Source organism: Tiliqua scincoides, chromosome 4, assembly GCF_035046505.1.
Source record: "Tiliqua scincoides isolate rTilSci1 chromosome 4, rTilSci1.hap2, whole genome shotgun sequence".
NCBI classification, from domain to species: Eukaryota; Metazoa; Chordata; class Lepidosauria; order Squamata; family Scincidae; genus Tiliqua; species Tiliqua scincoides.
In genome coordinates this window covers 28,273,240-28,292,030 of record NC_089824.1, presented here as the reverse complement: position 1 = coordinate 28,292,030, position 18,791 = coordinate 28,273,240, and the positions used below count along the sequence as shown (strand labels likewise).

Here is an 18,791-nt window from a genome sequence, read left to right as displayed (position 1 = left end):
GCAGTGTTTTCAGTGTATACTTTACTTTCTGGACATGGAACCATCAATGAAAATATCAGGCGAATATTTTGTTCCATTTTCTGCGTACCAGTATATGCTACACACATGATCTTTACAGCTGAAATTCCGGGCAGTGGGGAATGATATTAATAATTCCTCCAGCCTGGGATGGAAAAGGAAGAGCAACGCTTCAGCAGCACTCAAGGGGACTAGTCTAGAAAGAACCTTACAGCACAATCCTATGCATGTCTACTCAGGAATAAGTTCCACTGTGTTCAGTGGAGCTTGTTCCCAAGAAAGTATGCTTAGGATTGTAGCCTCAGTTATAGCGAACTTAGGGCCCAATCCTATCCAATTTTCCAGTGCTGGTGCAGCTGTGCCCATGGGGCGCCCACAGCATCCTGTGGTGGGGAGGCGCTCACAAAGGTCTCCTCAAGGTATAGGAACATTTGTTCCCTTACCTCAGGGCTGCATTGAGGTTGCACCAGTGCTGGAAAGTTGGATAGGATTGGGCCCTTAGGATACAATCCTAACCAACTTTTCAGCACTGGCATAATTGTGCCAGTGGGGCATGTGCTGCATCCAGCAGTTGGGGGGCAGTCATAGAGGCCTCCTCAAGGTAAGGGAATCTTTGTTCACTTACCTCAGAGCTGCATTTGCCTTACCTCAGTGCTGGAAAGTTGGTTAGGATTGCACTCTTATTTGTATTTGGACCTGAATGTACCATAGATTTAAAAACAGATATATGATAGGATTTTTTTTATTCTTATTGGAGTTCAGTTGCTAACATTCTGCTTTCCTTTTTGACTTGGCACATCTTAAGACATTTTTAATGTACTTCTTTTCTAATTCACATTTCCTGTTTAATCTTCCACTGGAAAGGGAGTTATTAAAGCCGTTGTTTTCGTGTGCTCATCTGTTTGGAGTTATTATATGGATTCTCCCTAGATTTCAGTATCGTTGCTATCATTCTGTTAGGATGACGATGACTCATGGATTCCACAGCTTCTGCCAAATCTCTATAGATGACATTACAATTATCTTATTAGTTTCTATAACAGAAGCTCTGCCATTTATAAGGCTTTCTCATCGTGTTGGGCTGAGTCACTGGCTTGTGACCCAGGTCTGGCTGCATTACTCTGGTCTTCAGATTTATTAACTGCTTCATGCTTCTCTCTACAGAAATCACTTTTTAAAGGACTGAACTAGGTGCAATGGTAGCAGGGTCATGTCTGCAAACATGGTTCAGCTACTGCAGTTAGATGGGGGCGGGGAGCAAGACCATGCAGAGAAGTAGGCCAGGATGATACTGGACCTGTCACCACTTTGTTTCTTTCACCAGAGAGTTTTTCTCTTTGCTGGGGTTACTTTGGCCTAAAAATACAATTGTTAGAAAAGCAGTTGGAGGAGGCTATGTGGGGGGAACACTCTCACACTCCTGCTATACAGCTGCTTGGTGCAACTGGCGTTTAAAGACATTGTTCTACTGGTCACATGCTGGGGACATTTGTCTCCTTGCCCCGGGGTAAGCCCCAGCCTGTGCAACAGGTCAACTTAGACCTGCACCAGCTACAGAGCTAGCACAAGTCTGCATTGATCTGTGTTGGCAGAGTGGGCGTAGGAAGGTGGATAGGATATGACTCGTGCTGATGCTGCTAATCCCATCCCCCTCTTGGGCCCAATCTGCACACCTAACTCCAATAGCTGCCCTCGCCCACCCTGGTACACCTTTCCGATCTCCACTCACCCTGCACTACACAGTGTAGCACTTACCTGCTTTGGCAGGCGTCCTCCACTGTGCCAGTGTGCGCAGGAAGGCTTCGGCCTCCCCCCCAGCAGGCCTGGAGACTGCACTGTCACAGTGCACTTAGTGGCACATTTGCAACAACAAGCGCTGAAGCACTTCACCAGCATTTGAAAAGGATAGGATTGGGCCATAAGAACATAAGAACAGCCCCACTGGATCAGGCCATAGGCCCATCTAGTCCAGCTTCCTGTATCTCACAGTGGCCCACCAAATGCCCCAAGGAGCACACCAGATAACAAGAGACCTCATCCTGGTGCCCTCCCTTGCATCTGGCATTCTGACATAACCCATTTCTAAAATCAGGAGGTTGCACATGTACATCATGGCTTGTACCCCATAATGGATTTTTCCTCCAGAAACTTGTCCAATCCCCTTTTAAAGGCGTCTAGGCTAGACGCCAGCACCACATCCTGTGGCAAGGAGTTCCACAGACCGACCACACGCTGAGTAAAGAAATATTTTCTTTTGTCTGTCCTAACCCGCCCAACACTCAATTTTAGTGGATGTCCCCTGGTTCTGGTATTATGTGAGAGTGTAAAGAGCATCTCCCTATCCACTCTGTCCATTCCCTGCATGATTTTGTATGTCTCAATCATGTCCCCCCTCAAGCGTCTCTTTTCTAGGCTGAAGAGGCCCAAACGCCGTAGCCTTTCCTCATAAGGAAGGTGCCCCAGCCCAGTAATCATCTTAGTCGCTCTCTTTTGCACCTTTTCCATTTCCACTATGTCTTTTTTGAGATGCAGCGACCAGAACTGGACACAATACTCCAGGCGTGGCCTTACCATAGATTTGTACAACGGCATTATAATACTAGCCGTTTTGTTCTCAATACCCTTCCTAATGATCCCAAGCATAGAATTGGCCTTCTTCACTACCGCCGCACATTGGGTCGACACTTTCATCGACCTGTCCACCACCACCCCAAGATCTCTCTCCTGATCTGTCACAGACAGCTCAGAACCCATCAGCCTATATCTAAAGTTTTGATTTTTTGCCTCAATGTGCATGACTTTACACTTACTGACATTGAAGCGCCCATTCTTACTGACATCTGCCATTTTGCTGCCCATTCTGCCAGTCTGGAGAGATCCTTCTGGAGCTCCTCACATAAAACTCACGTCTGAAAGCAAAACATAACTATTGCTATCAAAACAGGTGCTATCTCACAACCTCAATATTTACCCAGTGATTGCAGTGCTAATTCAAGTAATACACAGTCATTTTCCTGCCAGGGCGTATGAACGCTGATTTTTCTCTAAGTTCACTGACTTATTTACAAGGCAATTGCTACAACATTTTGTAATGCTGCTAAGGCCTCTTATCATAGCATCACATCTACCATCATTTGAAAATTCAAAAGAAGTTAGTTTCCCACCCCAGAGCTATACGTTTCTGCCCTCTGTTGTTACACTTATCAACTTCTGACCTGTAATGCAAACTTTACCTTATACTGATAAAGCTGGTAGATTTGATTAGGCAACTTAATATTTGCATTAATCAGACACTGTATTGCAGTGTTTTTTCAATAATACAATTAGTGATACTTCACAGTATGGTAAGTGGCACTTGGCCACTGCACTGTAACATGATGACTATGTGGCATTGCCCTGCCTGGCCTGATCCTGCTGGAAATGGAGATAGCTGGAGTGGTGGTGAACCAGTGGGAAAGATGTAGCTTGGCAGCTGTCTGGCCCTTCAGAAGAGGCACAGTTTGCGGATGGAGAATGCAAAGCGAAGCCTAAAGCTGTGGGGCATGGTGTGATTCCTGTGCTCATTTGCCATCTTTGGTGACAGTGCCTGTACCTGCCAAAGGTGGGATTTGAAAAAGAGGTGTTAAGAAGGAAGGAAGGAAGGAAGGAAGGAAGGAAGGAAGAGGCTGTGTTGGAGGCTAAACAGTATGCCTTTATATACATTTATGGGGTGACTGCATCTGGAATAGTGTGTACTAGTTTAATTGCACCATCTCAAAAAGGATATCACAGAACTGCAAAAAGAGGCAGAAAAAGGAAACCCAAATGGTTGATGAGTTGAAGTGCCTTCTCTATAAGGGACGGCTCGAGCATTTGGGGCTTTTATGTTTTTAAAAAAAAGACATCTGGGATGGCCCAGCTCAAGCCAATCCAGCATGCAGAGCAGCACCAAACTCCACCACCTGCCACCTACTGTCACCACATGTGCACCCCCATCCCATCTCCACCATTTTATATCACTTTCTCCAGGGCCGCAACTGTCATTAATTAACTGAATGCTGTCATTAATTAACTGGCATAAGATATCTGAACCTGGAGATTCTATCTATCATATCAAATAGCCATTGACAGACATATCACAGACATATTCTCAGTGAATTTGTCTAACCTCCTTTACAGCCCAATCCTATTGGAGCCATACACTCCTGGAAAAAGTATTCAGTGGCACCAGGCGCTTTCTGGCTGTTGCAAAAATTAACATACCTCCAGATGCCCACTGGCACAGGTACATGTGCTCAGAAGGCATGAGGGCGCCAGGAAATGAATGGAGCAAGGCGGTGACAGGGTGGGGAGGAGGGTGGAACGGGACCAGGAAGGGGGCAGGCTTGGTCCACCAAAGCAAGACATCAAGCTTGCTATTTTGGAAAACAAAATACTTCAGTAGATTAGATGGATCCTTGACCATTGAGTAAGGACTTTCTTACATTCCTGTTAACAATAAATGTGTCTGTTTATAGGCTTTAAAATCTGAGGATCCTCAGAAGACGGCTCCAAAATCAGGAGAGTGTACCCACGGCAGTCTCAGTGGATCCTGCTAATCTGTTTGATACTTTCACTCTATGTAACACAAAATCCAAACCTTTGCTTTGGTGTGGTGTTTTTTTTTTTTTCCTCCTGTAAGGTCAACTTGAATCACACAATTAAAAGAGCAACCTCTCAAGATTTCTTTGTCGGATTCAAAGGCAATGAAACCTTTTATTGATTTATTACAAGGCATGTAAATAAAATGTTGTTTAGTTCAAAAAAGTTATCATATAGAAAACAGTAATAAAATCAACATTTTCCTTAAGAAATCACTTAATAAATACATCTGAGCACTGCATCCTCCCCTTCGTTACAGTTCACTCATTAAAAACACATTTGAAAGATAATACTTGAAAGATAATAAATATAAACTGTTTATGGCAAACTGGAAACACTCGATTTGAGCACAAAACTGGTTTCTTATAAAAGCAGGGCTCCCCCACCCCAAAAATTGGCATCTTACACTTGATTGAATTTTTTCTATTATAATAAACAATTCCATGGTATTCATACAAAAAAAAATATTATATTACAAGTTTCTCCTGTAACGTTTTTTAAAATGAGGATTGAATGGCTTTAAGTATTAAGTAAGGGAATATTTCAATGTATATTCTACACAATTTGAATTTCGGTTATCTGAAACTTGTTGTTACTATTGAAATTCAAACGAATGCTTCACGTTGTTCCTTGATGGATTAAACCTCTGTCAATATATAGTACTTCCATTTATCCAAACATCTGGTTATCTGTTGATGTCTCCCTAGCCACTAGGATAGATGATGCTGTAAACAAGACATGGGCAGTTAAGAAAATCAAAACAAGCACTTGATAGGGCGAAAGTGCCCCTGTCATGTCCATTTCCCTTTTCACAGGTTTATAAAGTTGGCCAGAAATAATCATGAAACAATGTTGTCCATTTTCCAAGTGATGTTTTTCGATGCTAAGTTCATTCTCCAAAAGGCCACGAGGGACACAGGATGTCCTTTCTCAAACACATCTCATTGGAAGTTTGGAATGTTCTTGTGTTTAAGACTTAGTTCTCTCCCCATCCCACACACGCACATACACACTTATTAAACCATAAGCCAAAAAATAACAATGCCATTTCTTCTTCCACGCATGCATTAGACAGTTCTTATTGCTGGCACATTTTCGTCACAATAATCCCAATTGTGAATCCATCAGTCTTAGATTTTTTTATTGACCAATCTAATATAGATTGATGTACTGTTCAGAATGGAGTTGGGTAATATTCACTAACGAGAACACCAGGGATGGTCCAGTGCTCCTAAAGGACAGAGAGATCATGGCAAGACTTGGACTTGAGTTTGAAGGCCATGTTCTTGTTCTTCTTGGCTACAATCTTGCCCCAGAATCGCCTGGCTTTTTTGGGGATGCTCTCTCTCCTTTTCTGATACGCCAGCCTTTTCTCGTTCTTCTCTTTGCTGTCTCTCCTTAGCCGCACCTGACGAACAATCCCTTCAAACAGTTCCTTCACATTGTGCTGCACAGCTGCCGAGGTCTCAATGAACTTGCAGTCAAACACGACAGCACAGGCTCTGCCCTCTGCAAAATATTTGAACAGCACCTGTCAACATGCTACCTAGAGAACTGAATGGTGGCAAGTTCTTTCAGAAAACAAACAAAAGGCAAAATGTACTTCATGAATTTATAGAAACAGTTGATAGCAACCCAATGAATCATCTATTCTAATCCATTTTCTTATGACAGGGTGCCACATAATCCAGGCCGCGTATGCTCAGTGGGAAAAGTAATCACAGCTCTGCACCAATGGAATTCCAGTTCTGTGCCAGGAAAAGCTAGATCCAGTGACTTGAATAAAATCATACAAATGTAGCTAATTTGCATTTATTTACTTTAATATAATTTAGCCTACCTTTGTCATTTCATTTATGAACTGTTAGGCAAGGCAGTGACGCTTCACATTATAACCAATTGAAGACGGGCAGCCCAATCCTGAGCTGCCCGAAGCTCCCAGGCTCAGCGGCACTGAAAAGGGCTGCTGCCAAATCCTGCAACTCCCGCGCCACTGCGGGAGGCACCTCGGGAGAAGGGGACATTCATCCCCTTCCCCCGAGTAAGGTAAGCAGCCCCGCAATGGGGCTGCTCTCTTTAGCGCCAACCAAAAGGTTGGCACTAAAGTAAAGGCACTCATGTAGGGCGCGCAGCCCTGCATGAGCGCCCTGAATCCTGCGGAGCTCAGCTCCGTGGATCCGCCTCTCTCCCTCCCCCCAACACGCCTCCTGCCCGCCCCTGGCACACCTCCCCCCTCCCCAGGACACGTCCCCCATGACCCCGTCCACACCCCTGCTTCCCGTTCTGCAGCCTGGCGGTCCAGGAGACCGCCAAGCCACAGAACCTGGGCCGCCGCCTGGCACTAGCCCAGCACTGGCCGGTGCTAGGCTAGCACCAGCGCAGGCCTGGCGGTGAGTCGCGCAAACATGCCTTATGGCACATTTGCGACTGTGGTCCGACCACAGGATTGGGCTCTCTCTCTCTCTCTCTCTCTCTCTCTCTCTCTCTCTCTCTCTCTCACACACACACACACACACACACACACTTTGGCTTCTAAGATTTCAGACACAATCCTAACCAACTTTCCAGCACTGACATAGCTGTGCCAATGTGATGTGCACTGCATCCTACAGCCTTCAGTGGGGAGGCAGTCAAGGGGGCCTCCTTAAGGTAAGGGCATGTTTGTAACCTTACCTTGGAGCTACATTGCGGCTAGGCCAGTGCTGGAAACTTGGTTAGGACTACGCCCTTCATCAGGCATTGCCTACAAACTTTCAAAGCTTGCCTCACAGGATTAATTTTTGCCATTTGAAAGTGGAGATTTTCAGGATGTTGAATGGATGACATAATATTCCACAGTTGCATCATGTGATCACAGAACACACACACACAGAAAGAGAGAGAGACAGAAAGAGCCCATCTAACATTTTTGAGAAAGCCTAAAACACAGAGGTTTTACAGCTTCTGGGCAGCCCAATTCTGCGCTTCCCAGCATCCACTGGGAAGCTGCTAGGAGTCTCCTCAGGGGACGGAGACTGTTGTCTTCTTCCGCAAGGAAAGCCCTGGTCCTGGCAATAGGTCTCTTCACATCTGCACTAGCTATTTTGCTGGCACAGATATGAGAGTCTGTCCCATCTACCTCCCGCCCCAGTTCTTCCCCCTGCCCCACCCTAATTCTGCCCTCATTCCACCCTCTTCCTGCCCCCCAGAGGCCACACTGCCACCTAGCAGTCTCGCCTCCTGGTGGTGGTGCCTCCTGCTGGTGCTGAGCCCAGCACCTTACTGGGCCAGTGCCAGCACCCCCTACTCTCCGGGTGCCATAAACATGCTTTAGAGCATGTTTAAAGCAGCCAGTGACAGAGCTAGCGTTCAGCGCTGGCACTGGGAGATTATAGGATTAGGCCCTCAGGCAGCTTATTCCATTGCTAAATATTGGTAATAGTTGAGATTTTTTCCCCCTAATTTTTCTGTTGGAGGCTAGGAGAGTTCTGGGCTCAAAGAACCCTCATTTCAATCCCCAAAGTATGCTAATATATCTCATATGATTACAGTTTCCAATTTTGAGGCACAGAATGCAGGTTGTCTGCTGAATTCTGCCCCCCCCTTTGGCTGGCCCATCTCTGAAGCCAAGAAGGCAGTCACCTCAGGCAACAGATTGGTGGGGAGGGGTGCCCATCACTGTGCACCAACTTGTCTTCACTGCTTCTCCTTCTCTTTCCACTTTCTATGCATATTTTTGCAATGCCTTTTCTCTTCTTGTACAATTTGGTGCATTTGTGACATTCCACACCCACCTATGCTTCTGGGTAAACAGAGTCTATCAACATCGCTGCATGGATGTAGGGTATGATTCATTGTCATTATCTTCCTGACCTTCCTGTCTAACACTTCCAACTCAACCTGGGTCCAGTCTACTATGCCAGCTGTGTATCTTATGATTGGAACTTTCCATGTGTTTATTGTTCTGATGGTGTTTCTTGCACTGAGTCTGGATTTCAAGATCTTCTTTACCTACTAATATATTCATTACTAATCTTCCCTTTAACTTCTGCATGTTTAATGGTTTCTGCCTGAAGAATGCCTAAATATAGTGATCATCTTCTTTCAGACACTTGATGTGGTTTCCATATGGCATTTCATATTCTTTGGTTCTCTTCACTTTTCCCCTGTTGATAGTTAGGAACGTTAGGCACCTGCTTTTTTCCACCCAGTCTCTTCTGCTGCTCCTCCTCCCACTCCCTGAATTGGAAAAGAAAGAAGGGGATGGAGCAGAAGAGGAAGTGTGGAGATTTCCAGCTTACCACTCTCCTCAGTTCTCCTCTATATTTTCTCTTCCCTCTTGTCCCTCTTTTCCTTGCCCAACACAGAGAGTGGGAAGAGCAGACCCTGACACATCACCAGGGAAGGAGGTAGTATTTGGCATGCCACCTCTGGTGCCAGGAGATCTTGGGCCAGCCCTGCTCTTTGCTGTCTAGGGATTCATACCTGAAACAGAAACTTCACGGCATCTGACTAGGTCACTTTTGTTGCCCACTAAAATAATGGGGATGTCCTCAGTCTGGCGTGCCCTGCGAAGCTGTATTCTGAGCTCCGAAGCCCTCTCAAAGCTCAAGCGGTCCGTGATGGAATAGACAATCAAATAGGCATCTCCGACTTGCATGCAGTGATCTTGGAGCCATCCATTTTCACCCTGTTCAAAGAAAGAGACCAGCAAAATGTTGGCATTTTGTTGGGAATTCTGATGCCTACTAGACAAAGAACAACAGAAGCATAACAAATGCCACTTTCACACTTTTTGGTGCATTTTTCAGGACTTAAGTATTAAGAGCCAGTGCTTAACTTGCCTGTGTGTAAACTCTGCCTCTGACCTTCAAGACCTCTTCACTTTTCCCTAAATTCAGATTCCACAATGGCTGGGTGTGGTTGTTGAAGGGTACAGGGGAAAGCACTCTGTATATTCTAGGGCAGGGGTGTCCAAAGTTTTTGGCAGGAGGGCCACATCATCTCTCCGACGGAGAGAGGGAGAGGGTGGCAGGAGGGAAGAACGGAGGTAGGAGGGGACATTTGGGGGAGGGCAGCCTAGGAGGCGAATTGGGCCCAGGAGGAGGGTGGGACCGGCTGTGGCAGAACAGGCTGAATCCTAACCCACATCCCTGACCCGGCATTACGCAGATTTGTGCCCACAAAATTGCAGGCTGCCTGGGGCATGTCTCAGGGTAAGGGGAATAAAATACCCTTACTCTGAGTTTCGTCCTAACCTGTACCTACCTCACGCTGGATATAGGTGCAGGCCTATTGAGTTCCAGTGTGAGTTAGGAATACGCTCTTAATTACAGTTTAATCCACCCTTCCTCTAAGGACTTCAGACTCTCAAGCTTCAGCTTTTTAGGACTCAAGCTGCAGCACCTGTGGCTCTTTGGTCTAGAAAAGAGGCACCTGAGGGGGGACATGACTGAGTCATACAAAATTATGCAGGGGATCAATAGAGTGGCTAGAGGGATGCTCTTTTCCCTCTCACACAACATCAGTACCAGGGAACATCCACTAAAACTGAAGTTCAGGAGAGACAAAAGAAAATATTATCCACAGTGTAATTAATCTGTTGCACTCCTTGCCATAGGATGTGATGATGGTGTCTGGCCTAGATGCTTTAAAAGGAAATTGGACAGATTTCTAGAAGAAAAGTCAATCACAGATTACAAGCCATGACGAGTAAACCTTCTGGTTTGAAAAGTAGGCTACCTGAGAATGCCAAGAGCAAGGGAGTGGTTATAGGATACAGGTATCTTGTTGTGCTCCCCAAGGCATCTGGTGGGCCACTGTGAGATACAGGAAGCTGGACTAGATGGGCCCTGGGTCTGATCCAGCAGGGCTACTCTTATGTTCTTATGGGGCCTTCTGCCCACTTTCACAACCAACGTGTGAGGTCAGTTTGGTTTAGAGACAGTCCGTCCAATCCTATCCCCATCTGCACTGTCAGACCGCACATTGTGGCAGCGTAGCATGGTATGTAGTGTCCCAACATAATGTGCTGTCATACACTACTGGATGGCTGCTGCAAATGGCAAACAGCACCAGGCACACAAGCAGTGGCTCATCTGGCTTTCTCAGCAATGGTAAGTTGCCGTGCAAAGGCACCACCAATATCCTATGCACCCTGCCCAGCCTTGCCATGCCCCCTTGGGTCCACCTGGACTTGTGCCAGCCAAAAAGCTGACACAAATCCAAGTAGACCCAAGTAGACCCATAAGGCAACAGGAGACTTACCTGGAGGGAAGGGAACAAAAGTTATCTTGCTTTGTGGAAGCCTCCTGACTGTCCCCTCTCTTCTTTATTCATTTTTTAAAGTGTGAAACAATTGAAACTGAGACTTTGCCTTTTAACTTATCAACAGGCCTGAAAAATTGGTCACTCACACACACTCATGTCTGTCACGTCAAATTTCAAAAGGAAAATTTGATAAAAGTTTCACATGGCAAAATGGAGAAAAAATGAACATAGCTCACTACCTTGTTTTCCCACATGTCAAAAAGTATGATCGTTGCACTGTCACCATCCACCAGCAAGGTTCTTTCATAAGTGTCTTCTAGGAGGAAAAGAAATCCACACCTTCAGTAATATGCTTTCTTTTATTCCTGACACAATTTAATCAGAGAACTAATGTTGGAAAAGCCACGGGTTAGTGTCCCAAGAATTCTACCTTAGGCAGGGGAAGATACAAAAGATTAAATGGATCCTCTGACACTTCCATGACTGTATAAGAGTTCAGGAGACAAGAGTACCATACTGTTTCCATAGCACGGGCACCATTACTTTTTGCTTTTAAAAAAAATTAAATTAACTAAATGGCTGATGCAAGAAAGTATATGCAAACTTCTGAATTCCATAAAACTCTTCATCAGATTACTGTACTACTTTTTCATTCTGCCTAATGAAAAGTGTCCCATGGAAGCATAGTTACTCCAGTACCAACCTAACTTATTCCACCTGCTCTTTGGTGTGAGCGAAGAAGCGTCTTGGCTACCCTTCAAGTAAGAGATGAAGGAGCTGCTTGTCAGCCAGTATGGAAGGCAACTGGGGGCCAGAAGTGATAGCAGACTGTGAAAGATTCATGTGAAATGTCGTGCAGTTCTTGAAAGATAGAACCTTTCTGTTATTGTAAAAATCCCCTTGGGGGTTTAGAGAGAGCCTGCCTATGTGAACCGCCTTGAATAAAGTCAGAGGAGTAATCCGATGATCCGAAAGTATTATTATTATTATTAACTTTAACAGGTTGGAGACTTCCATTATCTACTTTGAACGTCCCACATTTCTCTATCAGCGACCAAAAAAAAAATCTCAAGACTTTTTTTTCCATTCGAGGTTTAGGAACCAAGTAAACTCATGGTATAAACTCAGGTATAAATCCATTGCTTCTCAGCATGCATTTATGCTAGCACTCCAGTACTGCCATCCTAAAAGATTTGTCATGCCTATTGCATCACCCTGCCCAACTCCCCCTTTACACAGCTATGAAGGACTTCATTTCATCTCAGGAAAAAATCCTGATGACAATTTTGTTATATTTTTCATTCAGATAGCAGGTCCTGGCAAAGATCTTATAATTTCCATGAGCTACGTGACCTTAGACTTTCCATGATAGAGATGAAGTCATGTCCATGTTTTGCTTAAGTTATTGTATCTTTATTCTAAGAAGCGTATGAAGTGTAAGGAGACCCACTGGAAGAAATAAGCCAAATACTGAACGTTTGACCCCTAAGAGAGCAGCAGACAGACGTACAGACTCCATCTAGGCTTAGTAATGGAAAATATTTGTTTTCACTCAGTTTATGGGTGAACAGTCATTGCTGCTGCAAGCAATTGAAATCAAACAGCTTTAGCACAGAACAAAAGTGTGGAGAAGTAAGAAATGTTGGCTTTTTCAGAAAGAAGCTGATAGATAATACAGAATTCTAAAACGGCAATAACTCCCTATTTTCCTTATGACAGTGGTCCTTGCTGAATATGACGAAAGCCTGCAAAATATACCCGTTATAGCTGGTACATGTCCTGCATCTCTCTTTTGTCAATGATGGGGCTTGACTATCTTTAGGATGAGATAGGTTCTGCAGCTGACAGCTTTAGACTAATATTCTTATTTCCAGAATGTTGGGGGGGGGGGGGGATGTGTTGTGAATTTTGACAAATTGACCCTTTCCCATCCCTTCCATTTCATTTATTTTTTTCCTTTTGTAAATTTGTTCTTACAGAAAGGGACACAACACTGAAATGTATTTACATATCTCAATAATGATACCATAAAATTGAAATGGGATCGCGTTGGCATTTTTTGGTACAAGGGCTTGACAACCAGGGTTTCTTCAGGGTTCCTGTACTTTTAACATACAGCATAGTAGGCATCTATCACACAGGTGATGTGCTAAGTGTTGCCTTTGAACCGGCGCACGGTTCAAGGCTGGCCAGCGTAGCAACAATTTGAAAACTATGCAGGTCTGAATCGGGACACTATCCGGATGGGAGACCACCAGGTTCCTTTGTGTAAACCACCTCACATTTCATAATGGAATAAAGGTGAGATACAAATAAATAAATTCAGGTATTCAATGTTTGTCTGCTATGCAGCAATAGAAAAAGGAGGAACCCTGCCTGAAAAAAAAGTGCTTACAAATAGAAGGCAACAACCTCTAATGTAATGCTCTAGAGCAGGGGTGTCAAACATAAGACCCACAGGCAAAATGTGGCCTGCAGAAGAAGTTTATCCATTATAATTGGGCTCTCCCAGCATGATCATTGGATTCTCTCATATCTTGAAAATATGAACAAGATTAGCACATCGTCTCTTCTGCCATTTGCAGCTTGAGTTTCTATGTGAGAACAAAGTGCTTCTTCCTGATCATCATCTGCTCAATTATGTCACTTTCTGCTTAATGATGTCACTTCCAGCCCTCAGCAGGCACCATGAATGCTAACTGAGGCCCTCGATATGAAACATGTTTGACACCCCTGCTCTAGAGCATCTCCACTGCATCATGCCAAGGCTCACAACACCATGTAACATTGGAACCACCCAGAAGGGCTCCTACTGTTGCATATCTCCTCCACAGCATTTTGATAATCTTCTTTTCACCCACAACAGCTGCTTTCCCTACCACAGGGTAACCTAAGGTAGCCTCGTGTCTATTAAGCTTGAGGAATAATTAAAAACCGAGGCTCCAGTTCCAGTCAGGGGTAGGAAAGGCTGAGGAAAACAACTGCAAGTACTGTAACCCTGAGCCCTCCTCAAGCATGATATATGCAATGGATTTAGAGCTTTATCTCCTATTAGTTTGCAGGTGAAGGAAGAACAGGATCTGTCTATGCTTTGGCACGCCTAGAGGGGATGCACAGCACTAAGTTTTGCAGGGCACTTCAACACACCATGCAAGCAGCCTGTTCCCCTCCCCTTCTGAGCCATTTTGGGCTGCTAGGGTAAAACGGAGACATCTGCCTCCATTTTGCTCTAGTGGCCCAGAATGGCTCCAAAAGGGAAGGGGAGGGGCCACTTGCACAGTGCCATGAGACGCTCTTCAAAACTTAGTGCATTGAACCCCCTCTAGCTACACTACTGGCTTTTGATAATACTTTTTTCCTTTTAAACTATCCATGTGTTTCTTTATTGTATATATAAGGTGCCTTGACTACCTGGATGAATTTTCTGGATTTTAATGAACAGAGAGGCAACAAATCATAGCCAAAGGCGCTATTTGTCTACACAAATTTAGAAGTAGGTCTACACACACTTCCCTGGGAATAAACCCCATTAAACCCTATGGGTGTTTTTTCTGAATAATCGTGCATGATTGCAGAGTTAAAATGGCTTGTTACAGAGACTGACCGTGGTTTCACTTCTTAAACCCTGATGAATCATCAGTTTGGGATTTGGGACTTTTTGAGACAATCACTCATCAACAGTTCTCGAACTGGAGATGAGTGCCTGCTCTAGAGTAAGACCAAACAGGTGTCATTCTGGTAACGGAATAACTTTGGCCAATTAAAAAAAATTACTTAATATTTTATGTCAGTCACACTCTTAATGTAACCTATTTATTGTAATTGCTATTTGCTAGTATATTGTTGATAAGGTTATTGCCATAGCGCTATTTTAGGTTTAGGCCATTAATAGTCATTTAAAATCCATTTTATTTCCTCACTGGATCACATTATAACTCTTCCTTATTTCATGACAGATTAATAGTGAATCACAGCAATTTTCCTTTGTGTCACAGACATGCATTTCTTAAAACTGTATCTATTTTTTATTACACAATTATCCTATTTATAATTTACTTTGATTTTTTACTTGTTTCCTCTGAAAGCTCAGTGCAGTCAATTGCCCAGGTTGGTATGGCTTGTGACTGATACCACATGGAGAAAGTTGGCATGTATGTTGAACCTATGCAAGATGTATTGCCGGCCCACAGCACCCACACAAGTGGTCCAGTAAACAATGGACTCCACAGCTACCTCCCACAGCTACCACCCATGGGACAAACTGCCCTAAGCTCATTGGGAAAAGACCAGGATAAAAATGAAATAATTAAAGAGAACTGTGCAGTGAAAGAGTTCCGGCTTTCCTGAATGTACAATTCAGCACATTCAGTCTGATAGGAAAATGTCTGATCTATAATATCTCGTACACTCTCCAACACCCACATGCCGCAATAATCTGGGAGGACAGGAGCCAAGGGAGTCACCAGCTCAATGTCAGGATCTCCCAGTTTATCTACGTTTCTGTTTCCTAACACTAGTCACTGCTTAAGAGAGAGGCTGTAAATAAACCCCAGCAGCACAGAACACAACAACATACCTCCTAGCACCTCGCAGTCACTGTCCATGCTGTCGTGCACGCCTGCAAAAACATTTGCGATGGTTGTTTTGCCAACACCTTGTTCCCCAATGAGTACCACTCGGTAGTAGTTTTTCCCTGACTCGGAGGAGATGACAGAATCAGAAGACTCTGATGACCAGCTTCTTCGGTAATACTCCTCGGCGCTCACGGTGTACCTTTTGTGTCTCATGCACTCATGGGGGTCTTTCTGGACCACCAGATGCCTTCCATCAGCCGGGATGCTCCAGCGCTGCTGCTGGGGTTGTAAGGCGCTGCTGCTGCGACGCATCGTGACATTGTTCAGAGTCATTTTTTTAAAAAACTCTGGTAAAACAGAACAGTGAAATCACAAGAGTTACTTGTACCATTGGGCTATGAACTGGTGCATTATCTGCTTTATCAGGCAAGTTCACATCATCTGGAAATACCTTTGGCCAGAGTGGTACATCAGTGGGCACTTCCTGAAAGACAGTGGAATGATGCCCCCAAACAGAAACTACCTCACTAAAGAGGTAGGTTCTTCTTTGGAGGGGCAAGTTAAACTACTGCCATTGCTCAGGCATATGAGAATAGTCCTTTTTTGTGTCACGCCTGCTATTCCATGTGGACTAGTAACCATTTGTCATATGGATTGTTCTCTTTCCTCTGCCTAAATCTGTGGTTTCTGGGTGATTGATGCTCTGAATTGCTGCGCAGGTCCCTTGCCATAATGTTTAAATGCCTAGAAAAAGACATTATTTGAAACAAGCAAGAAAGCTGGTCTCAGGTTATTCAAAGCTATAAAGTTTTCAGGCCATTTTTTTGGAGGTGGCAGTACTGTGCTTGCAGCAGGTTTCAGGACTGTGCTTGCAGTAGGTTATTTATATCTTAGGAACTGTTTTTTGCCTTTGTTCCTTATCGTTTCAGTTAATATTTCATACATGAATCTCCTCTTCTCTGCCCCTTATTTATGGCATGAAGTCCTGGATTAGAAGGAGCAAACACTCCAGATGAGTAACTTCTGTAACAAGCAACAAGTCCAGTCAACTGGGAAGGTCCTAATCCTGCTCAGGAACAGAGAGTTAACCCAATCCGATCCTACTTTCCAGCACCAGTGCAACCACAAGGCAGCCCTGAGGGAAGGGAACAAATGTTCCCATACTTTGAGGACACCTCTGTGACTGCCTCCCCACTACAGGATGCAGTGCACACCCCATTGGCATGGCTGCCAGCACTGCAAAATTGGATAGGACTGGACCCTTATTGGACCTGTCTTTTCTTCTTTAGTGACTAGAAGGATGCAACTTCCTTCTTCAACAAAACATATAGAATATTCCTATCTTTGACCAGCATTACTATCAAGTAAGAGTTAGACAGACAACTATACCAAGATTAAGGGCCCAATCCTATTGAGCTACTGTACCACTGGAACATGCATCCTTGTCTAAAGATGGCTTTTAAATACACTTGGTGGGAAGGATTTGGTGGGAGGCAAAGAGTATTGATGTAATTCCTGATGGTCAATTTCATTTCCAGCAACCATTTTAAGGAAAGTTGCTTTGATGCTCTCCAGCTCTCACCATGACAGCTATTTAGACATGTTGCTTATTCAAGTTTGAGTGCTCGCATTTCTCTAGTCTAGCGAACAAACAGGTCATTTGCCAAAGAGGAAAGTGAAGACTGTTTTCAAACTGGATGCCCTACTGTTTTTGCAAGGAAGATCATAAAATGGTGCATTTGTTTTGTCATGGACTCTCTAAGAAATTCTTGGAAGGGGCTCCAGACCAATCGTGAGCAAATACATACTGCAAAGCAGCAAGTCCCCAACATGTCATTTCATGCATTTTGCAAACACCGGTAAAATCACCATTATTGATCTTGTCCATCTTTTGAATTGAGAGAGGTATGAAGATGTGAAGGAATGCCATACAGACAGATATCACACGCTATGCCAACTGAGAATACTCTGTTTCCTCTCTAATCCCATCACCTTTTGCAAGAAAGGGATGGCTAACATACATCGAATGCATCTCTATAAATGTAACACGCACAGCTGCCACTATATTGAAGCTCGAATTGGTCTAGTTACTTTTGCGGTGACTAAAAGGATGGATAAAATTAAATAGCTTTGTTTTCCTTTGATCTAATTTTGTTCGTAAGGTCTTATTGCTTGTTGCTAAGTACTGCTAATTATGCTGCTATTTAACCATCAGCCAAAGGAATAAAAGTTAGTTTTGGTGCAAATGACAATCTCACTTTCAGACTACACACATTTTGCTTCTCATCTTAAGACGTTTACAGTGCTAAAGTAATTTGTTCAAATTAATGTTTCTTAAACCAACACTACCTTACTTTTTACTGTCTGTTCCACCTCAGTCGACTCTCTTGATCTCACTCCCTACTTCTCACGACACTGTTGAATACTGAACCAGTCTCTCACAGAAAATCCTCCTTCAGTTCAGGGGCTGCCTCTTTAATTCGTTCTCAGCAAACCTGGTTTATATTAAGCCCATCTGATCAGAGACAGGGCTTTTCCGTGACGTTGTTGGCCTGTCCTCCCGACAGCTAGCCCCCCCTCGCCTGTCCAGAAGCAGGCCTGAGAGAGAGAGAGAGAGAGAGTTATCAGTGCTAACAAAATAATTTATTTGCAGTCATACCATTGTGTGTGTGTTTGGTTTATGATTCTGGCAATGCAAGAACAGGCGTGTTTCATAAGAGAAAAGTGGAAAAATATATTCATAACTCTTTTCAGTTCTTTGCTAACAAATGCTGTTGAATCAACTGAGGTTTAAAAACTACTTTGGATTCATTAATTCAGGCAATATTACCAGCATCTTAACTAAACAAAAGGTCATATGCATGCTCTTTAGAATCTTTGTCTTTTCTTCTTCAGATGAATCAAAGGATGCTACTTCCCCCTTCAACACAATATACAAAATATTCCCATCTTTCACCAGCTACTATCAACTAAGAGTTGTTACAGACATCCATGCTGGCAGTGTAACCCTATGCGTTTCTACTCAGAGGTAAGCCCCACTGAGTTCAATGGGGCTTATTTCCATGTAAGTATGTATAGGATTATAGCCTAAGACGCAATCTTATGGAGCCACTGCACCTCCAGAACTTGCATTGAGGGGCACAGTGTGCTTTACAGCAGTTGAAAATGTGACCTGCCATTCCGCTCAGTTGGGCTGCTACTGCAAACTGTGTGGCGGTAACCAGGCTACACTAGCCTCTCTGGAACCCCAAGTGCAGGTAAGTGTGGGTGGGGAAGGGAGGGAGTAGTGTTCTTGGCTAGAGAGGCGGGAGGAATTAGAGCAGGAAGGGG

General features: G+C 44.1%; 1 protein-coding gene across 2 annotated transcripts; it reads right to left on the bottom strand.

Annotated features, from left to right (window-relative positions):
- Positions 1-4,719: 4,719 nt before the first annotated feature.
- Positions 4,720-17,927, bottom strand: GEM (GTP binding protein overexpressed in skeletal muscle). 2 transcript variants are annotated; one of them, XM_066626199.1, is made up of 5 exons: positions 17,811-17,927; positions 15,464-15,808; positions 11,127-11,203; positions 9,103-9,307; positions 4,720-6,147 (listed from the first exon to the last, which is right to left on the bottom strand). In XM_066626199.1, exons 2-5 carry the CDS (start codon positions 15,792-15,794, stop codon positions 5,870-5,872), a joined length of 891 nt encoding a protein of 296 aa, XP_066482296.1. In that variant the 5' UTR covers positions 15,795-15,808; positions 17,811-17,927; the 3' UTR covers positions 4,720-5,869. The 2 variants fall into 2 exon arrangements, with proteins under 2 accessions (XP_066482296.1, XP_066482295.1); XM_066626198.1 differs by having other exon boundaries at positions 17,816-17,927.
- Between the last annotated feature and the right edge of the window lie 864 nt (positions 17,928-18,791).

What these genes read in the sequence shown, in the direction of transcription:
- GEM (XM_066626199.1), bottom strand. Translation starts at nt 15,794, where the DNA reads ATGACTCTGAACAATGTCACGATGCGTCGCAGCAGCAGCGCCTTACAA. An exon ending in TGACTGCGAGGTGCTAGGAG is followed by an intron (nt 11,204 to 15,463) that starts GTATGTTGTTGT and finishes TTTTCCTCCTAG; the next exon opens with AAGACACTTATGAAAGAACC. An exon ending in CCGTGAAGTTTCTGTTTCAG is followed by an intron (nt 6,148 to 9,102) that starts GTATGAATCCCT and finishes AATATTTTGCAG; the next exon opens with AGGGCAGAGCCTGTGCTGTC.